Source organism: Quercus robur, chromosome 11 (genome assembly GCF_932294415.1).
Source record: "Quercus robur chromosome 11, dhQueRobu3.1, whole genome shotgun sequence".
NCBI lineage: Eukaryota > Viridiplantae > Streptophyta > Magnoliopsida > Fagales > Fagaceae > Quercus > Quercus robur.
This window is the reverse complement of record NC_065544.1, coordinates 42,937,150-42,954,726: the sequence shown is the minus strand read 5'-3', so window position 1 is coordinate 42,954,726 and position 17,577 is coordinate 42,937,150. Positions and strand designations below refer to the sequence as shown.

The 17,577-nt window shown below is 34.1% G+C and overlaps 1 protein-coding gene across 1 annotated transcript; it reads right to left on the bottom strand.

Annotated features, from left to right (window-relative positions):
• Nucleotides 1-9,809: 9,809 nt before the first annotated feature.
• On the bottom strand, nt 9,810-13,157 carry LOC126704600 (toMV susceptible protein tm-2-like). The gene has a single exon (XM_050403625.1). The coding sequence runs from the start codon at nt 12,918-12,920 to the stop codon at nt 10,035-10,037; it is 2,886 nt and encodes a 961-aa protein (XP_050259582.1). The 5' UTR covers nt 12,921-13,157; the 3' UTR covers nt 9,810-10,034.
• Between the last annotated feature and the right edge of the window lie 4,420 nt (nt 13,158-17,577).

The following is a 17,577-nucleotide window of genomic DNA, read 5'->3' as shown; positions in this document are numbered from 1 at the left end:
GTTTTCATAGTTTGTAGGCTTTATGGTTTGTACCATGCTTTATGTAGCCTTTATGCTTTGTTATATCAGTACTTCTAACTAAATATCATGTATTTTCTTTTAAGTATTGTCACTCTTGTGCCCTTATAGGATTGTTCCTAGATGCATATACTTAGTGTATTATGCATTGGTTGAATGTTGGGCATATAAGTGATTTGTATTGTTCTTATTAGCTTGTATGTCCAAATGTTCATTCCAAGTGTGAATGAGCATTGTGGTCACTACCTTGTAGTGACTGCTTATTTGATCAAGCCATGGTTTATTTCTTAACTCCATCTTTGCTTGATCACATCTTGCCTGCTTCATATGCATTTCATGTTTTTCTGCATACAATGATCATGGTGTATTGTTGTGTTTCAAGAGATTCATATTCATATGATTCAAGAGCTTCACAGTTTCTAAAGTTAAGTGTGAGTGAGTTTTGTTCAACTATTCCCAACTCACATGTTAAGTCTAGAGTCTGTTTTAGGGTTTTGTCACGGAATAGCCAAAGGGAGAGATTGTAAGGTTGAATTTAATCAGCCATCTTGTTGGCTTTACTCCGTGCCAAATTTGCTTGTATTTCAGTAATTAGTAACCCTGCATTTAGGTGGGATTTTTGTAAGGGTAGTGAGTGAGATAGTGTGAAGAAATGTTCAGAGTGTGCAAGAAAAACAGAGACTCGCGATTGGATCTCACGGGTGACTCGCGGCTACAAGCCACCAGAAGCTGCACACGTGCCAGCCATACCAGAAATTGAAGCGTTATGCTAGCTGGAGCACTACAGGACAAAATAGGACAACTGGCCATTCTGTTATCTCGCAGCTAGAACTCGCGACTTAGTTAAGCCGCAAGGCCAAGCCGCAAGCCAGCCCTGTTTTAAAAAACCTGACTCTTCACATTCCATTTTTACCCAAGTATAAATACCCCTCATACCCATGAAAGAAAGAGAGCTTTCAGAAAGAATTTTGAGTGAGAAACCCTAAAGTAAAACAAGATTGATACATCCACAATCTTCACATAAGAGACTCTTCAAATTCCTCTACTCTCTTCCTTTCCATTGTTAAATCTCTGAGAGGCTTTTTACCAAAATCTTTTCTCACCGTATCCATTACTGTAAGAGGGTTGTTTGGTGTTCTAGGAAGCAGTTAGGAAGGAATCAATTTCACATTGGTTGATGTTATGGTTAAGTAGCAAAATCCGAAAAGTTAGAAAAGAAATAGGTTCGACGCAACCTCGTTGGAGCAAGAAGCTTGGAGGGCTTAGGTACATCGGGTAGATTAAGCTTGGAGGGTCTATTGCTGTTAATGTATCCCAACTACATTTTCTAGTGGATTACTTACCGCTTGGAGGGCGGCGAAGAGGTTTTACGCCAAGGGCTTCGGTTTCCTCTTCGATAACACATCGTTGTGTTGTCCTTGTATTTGCATCTCTCTTCCCTTAATCTTTGTCTTTTATTTTCTACTGTGGATGTGATTTTAATTGGCTTAGATTGTTTATCAACTCTGTTTATAGCTTGTGTTCATTTTCCGCACACTTATTGTTTGTCATAAAGCTTGAATTGGTATTTTTGTTATTGGGGGTCTAAACGTTCAAGGGTGTTTTATACACTATTTGAACTTTCAAGAATGATATTATAATGCTTGTTTTTTATGTTTCTGTCAAGATTATTACATGCTCATGCATTATACAATGTTTTGTGTTGTGGTGGGCATACTATTTTGTTGATAAAATGTCTATTTAGATGTTTTTGTGTGTAATTTTGGACTTTGTCGAGTACAAAATTTAGGGGTAATCATGTTTCCATGTTTGGAGCAACTAATGGTTTTGTATTTCACACTTTACCCCTTATATGATTTCATGCCTGTTATATGCACACTTTTCCATATGATGCACACACACAAAATTTTTGACATGTTGTGTGTCTAATACCATGATTATATCATACTTTTATGTTTAGCATCTTCACATGTCATTTTTTTGAATTTCTCTTTAAATTTCAATTTTTAGGGTTTAATTCATAGTTTTTGTTTTTGGTACTAACTTGTGTCTAACCGAGTTTATTGCCGTTCATCGTGTTCTGTTTTTGTGGTCTTCACTGCTATGTTTTGTAAATGACTCCACGAAAAACTGTTGCTTAACGTGGTGACAAGAGAAAGCGCAATGATGACAGATTGTTTCGCTCCCCTCAACATTTTGAGAGATATGCCCTTCAATTCAAAACAGCTCCAATCATTCAGGAGAGAAAATTATATCTTGATGATCTCAAAGAGTCCTTCATTCCTAACTTTTTTGAAGGATGGGGCTAGGATAAACTTCTTGGCGAATTCCCCGGAATTTGTGATCCTTTGATCAAAGAGTTTTACGCTAACGCAACACTCAGAGAGGAACACAAAGAGTGCTGGGTTAGAGGTCATGAGTTCACCCTTGACATTGAGGACATTGATGCTATGCTTGGATTTGAAGAACAAAATCATGAAGGGTCCACTCCATTCAAGGATAGAATGCTCTCTATAGAATCTGTGCAACTTTGCCTTGGTAGCCATAAGGAAGGAAGAAGCCTCAACGCAGCCTCCTTTCCCCCGGATTTGAGATGCCTAGCATATATCATGATGTTCAACTTGTATCCGGTCAAGAAGTTGTCAACCATCAACAATGCTAGAGCCATATTCCTCATGGCGCTTCGTGAGAACACCTACATTAACATTAGTGCACACTTGTACAACATTATTGTAGAGTCCACAAGGATGACCTCAAGATCAAAGCTTATTGTTCCAAATTTTATAATGAGGATTCTTCATAACAATGGTGTGGAGACTCCACAACACATAGGCCTAATGCCTCTAACTCCTCCCATCAACTCTCAAACAATCCTACGAAGTAGGGTTCGACTTCCTGGAGATGAACATGCTTAAAAGACTAAAGAAGCACCTCTTGTTGATACAGAGACTGAAGTGGAAGAACAACAACCTCTTCCAACATCATCGTCATCAGTTCCTCCCGATACTTTTCAAATCATACTTGAAAGGATTGATAGTCTTCGTGATGTAGCAGATGAGCATTCCAACAAACTTGTAGCTATCTGAATGTGTTGACAGCCAAGTTTAACAGCTTTACTCACCAACCTTAGCCCTTTAGCCATTCCAGTCAAAAAAGGGGAGTAGTATGGTAGCTCTTAAGGGGAGCCTATATTAAGGGGGAGTAAATAGCATTGGTTGCTAGTTGGTTTTATGGTTTTATTATGGTTTTCATAGCACTTTGATTTAGTACTCTATGGTTTTAGTATTTTGTTTTTAAAATACTTGGATACTATGGATACTTGGATATTTCAATTATTTAGACTATGTTTTTTATGTACCCTTGCTTATGTAGCTTAGTACTTTTAGTTAATGTCTTGCATTTTCTTTAGTACTCTTGTGCCCTTGTTGGATCTTATATCCTTGATGCAACTTAAACCTAATGCTTCTTGTTTTAATGTTCTTGCATCAGTTGAGTGTTAGACATGTAAATGATACTTTGCATTGGGATTATTTGCTTACATGTCTAGATGTTCATTCACCATGTGAATGTTCATTGTAGTCACTATTTATAGTGATTGTTCTTGCCTGGTCAAGTTATGCTTCATTATCATTTTCATACTTGCTTGATTGTATTGTGCTTGCTCCAGATGCATTCTAAATTTTCCGCTTACAATGAACTTAATGAATGCATTTTGTGACATTGTTTTTAGGAGACTTGTTCGTACAGTTCAAGAGCTTCACAGATATAGAATTAGGTGTGAATGAGTTTTGGCAACTGTTCCCAACTCACATTTTTAAGTCCAGAGTCTGTTTTAGGGTTTTGTTACAGAATAGCCAAAGGGAGAGATTGTAAAGTTGAATTTATTCAACTATGTGTTGGCTTTATTCCGTGCCAAATTTGCTTTTAATCCAACATTTAGAAACCCTATATTTAGGTGGGAATAATGTAAGGGTTGTGTGTGAGAAAGTGTAAAGATTTTATGAAAAGTGTGCAACAAGAAGGTGACTCACGACTGACTTGTGAATGATGACTCACCAAAATGAAGCATACATGTGAAGCATGCAAGAAGATGAAGAGTCAGGCCAACTGGATCACTACAAGACAAAAAGTACAGTCTAGCCTAGTTTAGTAACTGGCTACTGGAACTCGCTACTCATCCTAGTCGCAAGTGACTTGCCAGTGCACCCTTTTTTGCTGAAAAGTAACTTTTCACATTTCATCTCATACCCTACTGTAAATACCCTTATACCCACGAAATGTAGAGAGTTTCCAAAGAGAATTTTGAGAGAGAAACCCTAGAGAAAAATAAGATTGATTCATCCACAATCTTATATATTTAATTCTCCAAATTCCTCTACTCTCACCCTCTCCATTGTCATACCCATAAGCAGATTATAAACCAAATCCTTACCTCACTAAATTCAGAGTTGTGAGAAGGTTCTTGGTGTTTAGGAAGCAGTTCAAGGGAGAACCAATTCATATTAGTTGATGCAATGGGCTAATTGCGCGATCCGAAAAGCTAGAGAAGACACGATTCGGCGTAACCTTGTTGGAGCAGGAAGCTTAGAGAACTTAGGTGCATTGGGTAGAATAGGCTTGAAGGGTCTATTACTATTCATGTATCCCAACTAATTTTCTAGTGGATCATTTACCGCTTGGAGGGTGGCGGAGAGGTTTTTCGCTAAGTTCTTCAGTTTCCTCTTCGATAACATGTGCCGGTGTTATCTTGTGTTTGCATCTCTCTTTCCCTTACTCTTAGCTTTTAATTTTTGTTGGTTGTCAGTAATTAATGGCTTAGAATAGTTTGCTAATATGGGTATTGCTTATATTTCATATTCCACATATATATTGTTTGAATATAAGCTTGTATTGAAAGTTTGTATTTAGGGGTTTAAACATTCACAAGTTTTATATACACTAAGTGTGTTTTCATTTGTTGTTCCCATCCTTAATCCCTCTCTCGTCTTCGGTCTTTGCCCAATCTACAATGGTCACCTCTCAATATACCATCACTATCAATAAAAACGATCTAGGTGAGATCCACTCTAAAAAATCAAGCCTAAGTGATCCATATACCTAAAACTACCAAAACTACTGATGTTAAAGCCAACAATGGTTGGCTGTGAAAAATTCAAGTTTCAATATTGTTGCTGTAGTGTAAGAGAGAAAGTGGGAGTGGGGTGGGTTTAGTTTAGATTATCTTTAACTATAACAAATACAATTGTGTAACCATGGGAGATTCAGATTTGAAATGCCCTAATTAAATCAAAAAAAAAAAAAAATAGGACATTTAGATTAGAATAAGATTTGAAAGGAACTAATTTAAAGCTAAAAGTTTTAGGAAAATTGTAGGTATATACTTTGGAAAAAGGTTTTGACCGATTCATATAATATATATATATATATATATATATATTAAAAAAGCTATTCATCACACATTGATTTCAATAATTTTATGACCATTTAAAGTTTTAAAGTCAGCAAATGTTTTAATTTTTGGCTAAGGACAAGCAACGAGTCTGGCTTTATATATATATATATATATATATATAGAAAGAAATAAAAGTTTTAGACACACATTTTTATTTTTGAATTAGAAAGCTGCAAACTTTTTAAAAACAATTTTCTATTGTCTTAAACACTTACCATCTATTGCTTCTTACTACTCACAAAAATATTCTATTTTTTACAAAATTTTCTAGGAATAGAAAGTACTATAGAGAGCTTATATCCTACGAGCAGTGTAGGCTCGCAAGAATAATCAGCAAAAGTGGCTGGGCTATTGTATCCTGGGAACAACATGCAGAAACTATTTGTCTAACTACATCGGATATACCATAGACGGCACGATTTGTCTCAAGACAGTGACTTGGTCCACGCCTCATCTCTGCCCCCTCTTTTGGTAAAATCAAATTGTATAATTTCCAAGGAAAATTCATGTATCATCTCTCCTTTATTTCCAACAAAAAGAAACTAAAACTTGGCAAGCTCCTTTCAAATTCAAGCATATGAAGGCCAAGTATAAAATTGAAAGGCCTTATTAAAGTTGGGTTGTGAATAATCTCATTGGTGATCCAAATCCTCTCATCCGAAAACTGTTTCCTCGCCTCATAAGCTATCTGAAGAGCTCGTTCAACACCCCCTGCAAAAGCCATACGCTTCTGCCAATTTCACAATAACATTTCCCCATTTATACTCATATCCATTCTCCTTCAAAGTCTTTATGATGTCACTTGAAATTTTCCACACAAAAATATTGGGCCCATTTGGTATCCCTATTTGAGCAATATTTTTCACATTTCAAATACACTTACACACATTTCCACACACTTTTTCACCTCACACATATATCAAAAATACTCAAACAACGTTACTCAAACTCATCTACTAAACACCCCCAATTAGCACACAAACCAAAACTCCCCAATCAAAGCACCAAAAAAGTAACATAAGGAAAATGCTGAAGTCACTACAATGATCAATGCCACATCATAGCATAATAAATATTACTTTTTTTGTGTTTAGAAGTTAGGAAATCATAAATTCACAGCAACATTTCTCAATGAATGAAATCATAAATTCCCTCTTCTTTTTTATTTTTTATTTTTAGATAGAGTTTCAATTTATGACGTCCGCTTCCGATGATAACTCTTTATCATCAGACCAAGACATCAATTAGTTTTTGGTGTAGACGAAGATTGAATCTCAGATCTCTTATACAACCATCAAAGACTTTACTAGTTGAACTAACTGAAACTCACCATAAATTCCCTCTTCAAAGCTCATGATTATATAAAATTTATGCACAAAGTGATAGCTATTAAAAATTCAAACCCATGTAGATTTTATAAGTACGCCTATCAATGAAATTCGCGCTTAAAATAACCTACTTTCTTTCTAAATCATTTTCACTAATAAGAAACACAATTCGACAAAATTAAATAAAAAGTTTCCATTTTTAGAAATTTCTTGATTGTTTTCTCGGGAACCAAACGGAGGACAAAATTAGAAATTTAGCTCAATTTGATATGAACTTTTAGACCGAGAGACTGAGATTCACTGGTGTAATCGTGGTTCATGAGCTCGAGAGTCTCTTTCTTGTGACCGAACCCTTTCCATTATAGTTCTTCCTGAACAAAAAAATCTGATCCCAACCACAAATTTGAAATTGAAACAAAACAAATAAATAAATAAAATCAGTTCTTGAATTATATATTTTTTTCTTCTTCTTCTTTCTTTGTTCTTTGGATAAGAAAAAGGTAAGATTAAGTTTGATCATCACATTATCAACGGTGGTGATGGGTCGTAGCCGTAGCGTAATAAGCGCACCAACGGCGGTGATGGTAGCAGCGTACGAACTCAAAAACGCTTCGAATTGGTGGGACCAAATCGACGAATCTCCTCTCTGGCAGGATCGTATTTATCACCTGAATTTATGAGCAAAAAAGAAAAAAAAAAAAATATATATATATATATATATATACACACACACCTGAATTATGATCAATATACATAATAATGTTATATTTGATCATTCTGATCTAGCTATGACTATAATTTACGTTCGAACACCTATTATATAATCATGAATTTTGCTTTTACATTTAAAAAATGACTTAGTAATTTTCAAAGTTGTACTGACATCTTTAGTAAAGGCGTATTTCCTGCATCAGTACTTTTACATTGGACTTAAGATGTGTTAAATTGCTCATTTTCTTTTCAATTAATAATTTCATTTTGGATTGATAATGCAATTGTTGAAACCATGATTCCAATTTAATACATACTCATCTGTTCCACTATTTTCTTTCTTGAACAACTAAAAGATTTGGGCCTTACAAGATGGAACTACAGTTATCATTGGAGGAAAAATTAATCGAACAAAGGCTGAATTTCCAGGGGAGATGAACAGCTTGCTTGATCGGGTTCCAGAAATAGTTGAATCATCTCGTTCCAAGGAACCTGATAAAGTTAGTGGGATGATAGATGCAATTTTAAACTTTGAAGTAAAGCAGAGAGTTGGCTTGAATACAATTACAATCTGACGTCCAGCTCACAAATTAAGGGCACCACTCCATCCCAATTGAACTAAACTTTTGGCACAGAAGTTGCATTCATTTTTCTAAATGTATAGTTGCAGGCCTTTTTCAGCTCATATTGCAGATTCCAAGGCGAGGTTTTGAGACACAAGTTTTAAATAGTCTTTTTCCGCTGAATCGCATATCCTCCAACTATTTCACTTACCATACATACATGATGTAAATTTCAGACTGAAAAAAATGTCATAAACACAATATTATTCTTTATTGCCTCTAGGTCTACATTGCTTTATTTTTTGTGATTGAAGGGATGTTGTTTGATAATTCAGACTCTTAAAAAACCGATATTTTATCACTGCCCTATTTTTATCAATAACTTCTGTCTTTGATTGCCAGATGGTTGATAAATTTCTTTCCTCATTTGAAGTACTTATATTATTGAAGTCAAACGTATAATTTTTAGTATTTGATAATTAAGTATTTTTCAATGGGTGTTGTGACAAGCTTGTACTTGAGTAGTAATGGGTGCTAACTGGCTAAAGTTTGACAATTGCAGAGAAGTTGTGGACTAAACGTAGACGTGTACAACCCCATTGTATGATCTAGTCAAGCCCGAAGTATGCTATATTATCCTTATTCAGGTTCATTCATATATTAAAAAACCTAATCCATTTTTTTAGTGCAAGTAATTTGTCTATCAAACTAAATCACATTAATTACATGTATTTCTCTTGAATTTTTAATCCTCTATCTATATTTTTTTCCATTTACTTTAACAATTAAAAATCAATTAACAATTAGCTGTAATTTGCAAATCCACACAAAAGGATAATTAAAAATAATAACTTTAGGCATAAGCAGATTTCCAGTTCTGGAGCCAAAACTGAGATGAGAAGCAGCCCTAGTAAATGATAATGTGGAACAACTCAGGATTGAGCAATGCTTGAGAAGTTAACAATAAAGTCATCAATAAAGGTCTGTGATTACATACCTATTATATTTCAGCATGCTTGTGAAACATGCCCTAACATCCTCAGAAAAAAAAAAATTAAAGTACCTTCACTTTCCATCATATGGTAAGTGGGGCAAATTACACAGAGCCAAGAACTAAGAGTCGGGAATTTCAACAACTTTGTTGTACTAGAATTATGATTTTTCTCCTGTGTGTGTGTGTGTTAAGATGTTCCTCATTGACATATCAAGTGAGCTAGCTTTTTGCACTTCTTTATGAAAGTTCTAATTCCATTCTTTTTTTGTCTCCTAATCAATGTAATTAACTACTTGGTCCATAAATTATTTAGCCAAGAGCAGATAGAAACAAGCCTTGTGAGTTGCAATTGAAAATTTTCATGCTTGATTCACACATCTGCAACGGGTGTTACACAATGATATACATAGTAACATAAGGAAAAAGATTGTTAAGCATTGAAAAAAAAAATGACTAAGAAAATAGTGCAATAATAGACATCCATAAAAATAGCATTATGGCAGAGTAACTTGATTGATTCCACCAGTTAACTAATAATTACTAGTTTTTTAACATATGACAAATTCGTTGACGCATTGCATTCCCTTTTAAAGATATCTTTGATGAATCATCTAGAAGACAACTAACATCCATATTTCAGAACCAATGTCTATCACTTGGATTCAACTTTCCTTTCCAACTTCTTGTAAAAAAATAAAAATAAAAATAAAAAAAGCTTAAGAAATTAATATAACATAATTGAATTCAGACACAGACTAATTAAGCTTTTCAATTTAGTAGTGTCCCAATCTCAAGATTATACCTTCCCCCAAACCAAAACGGATTTATCACCATATGTCCATAAACAAAAAACAAATACAAAAGCAAAACAGTAAAGGCTTAAGTTACCAGCTAGGATAATCAGGGAAGAGAGGAACACTGATCCCTCAGGCCAAAGAATAGCACAACAGATCAACTACTTTTCTCAATTAGTTGTTGGGAATGGGTCCAGACTCCAGAGGTGGATAGACTTGGAGCTTACATCCATCCCTCATCTGCAACTGTTGAAGCATGTCTGCCAATTTTGGATCCGGATGTAAAACTTCCACATCCCTCAAGGCACTCGAGCACCATAGTTCGTCCAGGGGAATCACAAAAAAATTGCAACACTCGATGACCAAACGTTGAAGCCTTGGCATTGCACCTTTCTTCATGTTCCATATCATATCAGTTACCTTTACCATTTTGAAGACTTCGAGTTGACAAAAACTACTTTCATTGCAGTCGAGGTAGAAATTGGCACATCCAACTACTTTGAGTATTTGAAGGTTGGTAAGGCTACCCAACACTGTCCAGATAGATACAGAAACAACTAGCACATCCAGCAAGGTTATCTTTGTTAGGATCAGCTGGAGTGAACTTGGATTTGAAAGATTTAAATATTTACAAATCTTCAATGTCTGTAGATGACGCAAGGGATGGATGCTTGACAAAAGCCCTGACTTTACCTCTCTTGAAGAATACAATCCTAATTTTCTTAAATTAGGAAATCTGGCCTTCGCCAAGAGACTCTCAGTGTTGTGATTTAAAGCTATACCAGTAAGGACTTGAAGATTGGGTAAAGCCGCTTCATTGTCGGTTATAGGTAGAGATGTTGGCCCATCCAAGTAAAAATGTCTTAATTTTTGTAACTTCCATATCCCCTTGGGCAAGCATTCAATTTTAGAATTTCTCATATCCAACGTCTGAAGATTCCAAAGGTTGCATATGGAATCTGCTGGAATGACATGACGTGCACCAGATGAAATGCTCAAGTACCTCAAAAGATCAAGGTTTTCAATCTCTTTAGGGATTAAGCAACAAATGTCCATATTACTGAGCTCTACAACCCGAACCAACTTGTTATTTTCACAAAGCCATTTCAAGTCATAGCCTTTGTCAAGAGGACTCTCAACCCCGACAACCCCTCCAAAGCCTATTACAGAACGATTATTTGAAGGCTCACATGGGTTGGAAGAAACGTATGGGTGGTTGGCAAAGTGGATGGAAATTCTTCTGCGTTTGCTCATGGGTGAGAGGTTAACATCTGAATGAACCTCAAGAAACTTCTCTTCAGCACTTTCGGATATACAGAGGTCTCGTAAAAGATCATGGATACGACATGTTTTGAATCCTCCATCTAGCCTTCTTTTTGCTACTTGAATCAAGCTCCGATCAATAAGTTCCTCCAAGTAGTCTTCAGCAACATCCTCAATATTTCTATTCCCAATTTGCCGTATGAATCCCTCGGCTATCCAAAGTCGGATTAGTTGCCTCACTGGTATCTCAAAGTCTTCTGGATAGATACCAAAATATAGAAAGCATGGTTTCAACCGTCGGGGTAAGTGGTTATAGCTTAGAGCTAATATGTCTATGCAACTTGTTCTATCCTCAGTCAGATATGAATTGACATGGCCAATATATTTCGACCATGTTCGATGTGTTTTCTCCTTATTCGCCAAAAGACCCCCCAATACCACAATTGCAAGAGGTAAACCACGGCAACTTTTCACAATTTTTCTCCCTAGAGTATCAAGTTCTGGAGGACATGTAGCTACCCGGAACACCTTCTTTGAGAAGAGTTCCCAACTTTTATCTTCATTAAGAAATGGGAGTTCATAAGGGGGAATAGGATTACTACTATTAAGACTACTTAAATGTACTGCTACTTCTTTTATTCGGCTAGTGGTCAATATTCTACATCCATTCGAGTTATTAGGAAAGCTAGAACTTACCTCATTCCATACCTCAGTATTCCAGATGTCATCCATGACAAGTATGTATCTCTTCTCTTTCAAGACTTCAAACAGCTCACTTTTCAATTCATCCTCAGTCATATCTTTCAATTTTACTCCATTCTTGCTGTAAAAATCATGCACGAAACTTGACAAAGATTTTTTCAAATCCTCTGTTTCTTCTTTTTTTTTATCGGTACAACCATCTTCCACTTTTATGCTTTTCCAGAACTTAGACCATGCCTTTGTGAATTCTTCATCATTCATTTCCTTGATGAGTTTCAAGTCCAGAATTTCTGTCCCTATCAATTTTTCCTCATTCAAGCTATACATAGCTTCCAACCCATGGAGTAATTCCTCTTTCAATTCAGCTCTGAACATCACTTTTGGCGGTGGTGTCAGTCCCTTCAACATTTCAAGCAACAGCTCTCTGATTTTATATTCTTGAGAGACATACACCCACGCACAGAAATCAAAGTAATTCTTGACATCGTTGTTATTGTAGATCTTCCTAGCAAGAGTGGTCTTACCCAAGCCACCCATGCCAATGATTGAAACAACGTTAAGTTGCGAACTCCCTTCAATAAGTTGGTTCACCAATTCCTGTGCGTCATGATCAAAGCCCACCACATGATCTTCCTCAACATCTCTCCTGCGCCTGTGCAGTATCTCCTCCGCTTCGGCATCTCCTCCAGATGATTCAGCTATTTCTATGCCATACTTGTTCTTATTCTCGTAAATTTCCTTGATGACATTCTTGATTCTCTCTATCTCTTTTGCAACCTCGTGAAGTGCGCTTGCTCGGGCAAAGTAATGGAATGGCTTCCTCAGCTTGCTTCTTTTCCTGTGCTTTGTCTCTGTCATGATGAATGTATCAATAACATCCTCAGCCTCATAGGCTACGTCCCTAATTTGGCTGACTACCTCCTTCACCAACTTGTCGTGTCGTTTCCCTTCACTATTTAGGAGGAAGAGGTTGATCAGAGACAGCTCGTTCTTGAGTTTCCTGACTTGATCCTCCACTCCACCTAGTAATTCTGATTCTTGAATGAGCAACTTAGTCAGGTTCTCCAACAGGAAACTCACTACACTGTCTGCCATGTCTGCTTATTTTCCCTTCCTTGTGGCTAGAAGTAGAACACTAAAACGTGTACAACAATTACAGACTTTTTTTTTAAGGGGAGAGAGATTGTTGGGAAGGGAAAGTCTGGATGGATGATGGAAAGTTTTTCCTTCTCAGTCTAAAGACACTTTGAAGAGTTTATTAGACAAAAATTCTTAGCATGAAGTGGAATTTGTGAAGAGCGAGCATTATGTCAATTGCAATTCCAAGGTCCTTGAAAAAAAAAAAAAAAAAAAAAACAGAGAGAGAAGCATTATCCAATGTCCTCTCTCTCATAGGCCGGCTATCTTTTACTTTCATCTTTAAAAAGAACAAAAGTCAGTGCACAGTTGTTGACCGATTTTCATCTCCACCGTATGGTAAGTGGAGCTACATATTTTAATGTCATGATACCAACTTATTTTGGCATATCGTTTTAGAATGTTTTAGGATGTTTAAAACATATATTATACAGCATTAAATTATCAAGAGTAAATTACTAAATGTCAAATGATACAAATTATTTAGTTTTAAGTCTTAACATTAATTATTCTCAACAAAAAAAAAAAAAAAAAAGTCTTAACATTAATAACACTTCACACGGTAAGAAAATTTATAATAAGTCATTACTCACACAATAGTAATTAATAAAATAATATTTTACTAATTGCTATTATAAAGCCTGATATAAATTAATGAAATTGATATAGTGATTTTTAAAAAAAAAATCTAAATAAAAGGGATTAGATTGGTTAATTTTTTTAAAGTTTCAAATTTGAGTTTTTTTTTTTTTTTAAATAAATTAATATGTTGAAATTTGGGATTAGATTCGTTAACCACGAAGCTTCTAGGAAGTTGCACTCCCACCTACTACCCACGTAAATCGACACCTAATATCACACTTCAAAGCCTTTTATCATTTTCAAGAATCAAGAGTCATCTCCACTCCCATCTACTATTATTAATGTATTGTCTCTTATCTCTTTGGAACTTGAGATTGGATTTTTTTTCTTTCTTCTTCTTCTTCGTCATCTCATCGACTCATCGTCTCTTTCTCCTTCTCTAGTGTTTTTTTTTTTTTTTTTTTTTTTTTTTTTTTTTTTTTTTTTTTTCTAACAAATCATTTGGTGCACACACATTTTCTCTCTCTTGTATATTGGCATTTTTTTTTTTTTGGATAGATACGCCCTCGCTAGAACTATCAACTGAGCTAGTTTTCGTCCTGCTTGTGAAAATTCACATTGCACTTATTAATAAATAATTTAAAAAAAAAATTTTAATAAACTGTTTGTTTGGAAGAGTAGAAAAGTAGAAGGATAAAAAATAAAAATAAAATAAAAAAGTGAGAAGATAAAAAAAATTTTAATTTTCCCTCGTGGTGTTTGGTTTTAGGTGGAAAAATGAAAGGGTAGAAAATGTAGTTTATATAAATTTACTTTTATGTCCCTATTAGATTAAAAAAAGAACAAATTATAAAATAAAATAATTTTAAAAAAAAAAAAAAACAAAGAAGGGATTAACCAAAAAAACAAAACATATAAAAAAAAAACGAATGAACACGACCAAAAAAAAAAAAGAACAAACGAATGAAGTAAAAAAAAAAAAAACCAATGAAGGAAATTAAATATTAAAAAAAATGTAGCAGTTGAATAGAAAATGACAAAACTAAAAAAAAAAAAAAAAAAAACCAAAAACAAAGAAGAAACCAAGCAAAACCCATTTTGCTGGTCAAAAAGAAGCAAAACCCAGTTAACATTGAGCAACAGCACACCTGCATATAAGTGTTTTAGTCCATAACATGGCAACCGGTCTAGTCATGTCAGGGTCAGGTCGAGTTAATCAAGTTGCAATCTAAACAGGTTGGGTTAAAATACGAGCCATTCTAACGGGTTGAAAACATGTTGAGTCAATCGGGTTGCGGGTCGGACAAGTTTAGGCTGACCTGTATTTTCAAATGAAAAAAAATAAAACTTAAAAAAAATGTCAAATTTTTAGAATGAATGAATCAAATCAATCAAAGAAACGAATTGTATATAATACCCTTTTTTTCATTAAGTGGGCACCTACTATTATTAGACTATTTGTGTTATTAGTAAACATGTAAAAGAAAAAAAAAACAAAAAACAAAAAACCAAAAAATATAAAACTTTCCATATCTTTCCAATTCTGATAGTTTTGTACATAACTAAAATTCTTTACACTCATAATAACAAAATCTTCCATGTTAATAACTCATAGACATAATGCTTATAATTACAAATTTACAACTTGAGAGAGAGATAGATTTGAAAGAGCACAAAAAGTATATATCAAGTTTACACACTTTTAATTCAAAGTTCACTAATGATATGGACTTTTAGACTTTTTCTTTTACTTTAGTTTTGTATTGTGCTAGTTAGACTTAGTGTTAGTAACTTAGTCTTAGTATTTAACTTAGTGTTAGACGTTTAGTAGTGTAGACGTGTAATTATAAATGATTTTGTCTTTTGTATTTTTTTCCTCTACCACTTAGTATTTAATTTAGTGTTAAATGGTTAATAGTGTAGACGTGTAATTGTAAATGCTTTTGCCTTTTGTATTTTTTTTTTTTTTTCCTCTACCATTTGGTATTTAACTTTGTGTTAGACGTTTAATAGTGCAAATATATAGTTGTAGATGCTTTTGCCTTTGTTTCTCATAAAAAAATAAAAATAAAAATAAAAATAAAAAAAAGATGCTTTTGCATTTGTATTTATTTCCAATTAATTAATATTTTTTAATAAATAGGGGCATGGCCACTGCCACTAGTGGCTACTAAATGGCTTAATAGTGTTTGTGCAGTACTTTATGCATTTAAGATTATACACCTAGCACCTTGGTAAACATTTTAGTAGACCTAAAGAGAAAATAGTTGGGTCCCACCAGTTTTTTTTCCTCCCTTTCCTTCAACCAAACACTCACAAAAAATGTTTTCTCTCCTTTTTTTTTCCTTCCTCTCTAAAATCCACCCAACCAAACATAACTTAATACTAGGAAATATTAAAAAATTATCAAAATTTTAGTTATTTCTTTCTCATAAAAAATATTTTACCTCTGCAAATATTTTACCTCAAAACAAACAAAGCGTTAGTGACTTAGTTTATCATTAGAGCATTGCAAAACAAAATTCCTTCAAAATATACTCAAATACTCATCTCTCTCAAATAACAATATCTCTCTCAAAGCGTTAGTGACTTAGTGTAGCACAAAAATTTTAGATGGATGATTACACTGCACAATATTGTGAGTGTCTATTATATGTTCAAAATGCTAAAAAATAGGCATGATTTATATTAAGCCTCCATGATAATGCTAGTGTGAAAAGAGCAATACTACACAATCGCATATCCTAGGTGTAATGGTCACTCCACAAATACAAGTATTTGTAGGGTGTGCAGGGCAAGGGCCACAGTTCAAGTCTTAAAGAAAGAGCTTCACACACATATACATTATTAGGTTAGAATAGAATTTCTATCTTAAAAATAAAAGAAATAAATAAATAAAATAAAATAAAGAAGAAGAAGGAGCAGTATCACTATATTAGGATTTGAGAATCTCCGGTATATCACCTTCAATTTAGTTTCTATAGCAGCATAATAAAAGCCAATTAATTGCTCACCACAATCTTCATAACAAAGAAAGCCAACTCAAGTAAATATTTTTTTTATAGACCTGATTAGTTTGAGTTTTTGTAGAGTGGAAGGCAAGAACAAGCTAGGATTTTTTTTTTTTTTTTTTTTTTTGAGAAAAAGCAAGAAACGAGATTTAAGTCTTCAAAAGAAAATTTTATACACATATATACTTAGATTATGCTAAATTTTGATTTCTATCTATATAAAAAAAATAAATAAATAAAATAAAATAAAATAAAACAACAACAACAACTACTACTACTACTATAAGGTTGTTACCCCATCTACACCGCGAGATCTACAACATCAATTACAGCAAAATAAAATGAAAAGAAAAAAGGTTGCTAATCTAAGAATACATTGTTGTCCATTAGAAATTGAAAGTAACCTAAACAACTATCGTCAAGAGCAAAGAAAAATTGTTGATGAATGATGTCAGTGTCGAATTGGACAACCCATAAACAGAGATCGACAATTACTGTCCATAAATCCAAGCACCCATGGCCCACCAAGACCCTCCAAAAACCCAACAACCCATCTACAACAAATAACCCAAACACCACCTAGAAGACAAACCATATGTTCCTTTTTGTACCAAACATATAACAAAAAGTAACATATATACACAAAAAATTACTGTGAAATATCGCATATCTCCATAAAGGAAATCATAATAGAGAAAGTCACCAATTATAGATCTACATTATAGGTAGTTGGAAAAACAAAGATTCCAAAGTATAAGTTAACAACACTACATAGGATAGGAGATGCATATTCAGTAACAATACTATAATAGACTAAACCCAATGGGTTGATCATAAAAAATAAATAAATAAATAAATAAAACCCAATGGGCTCCTCATTTAACAATTTTAGGGCCTCTCGTTCAAAAAATAGGGATCTTTGTCTTTGAAAATATTTGTCGATTATATCTAGTGATTAATTAATAGTTTTGAACCCAAACAGAGACAGAACCAATAAAATAATCCTCTAATTTATTTAACAA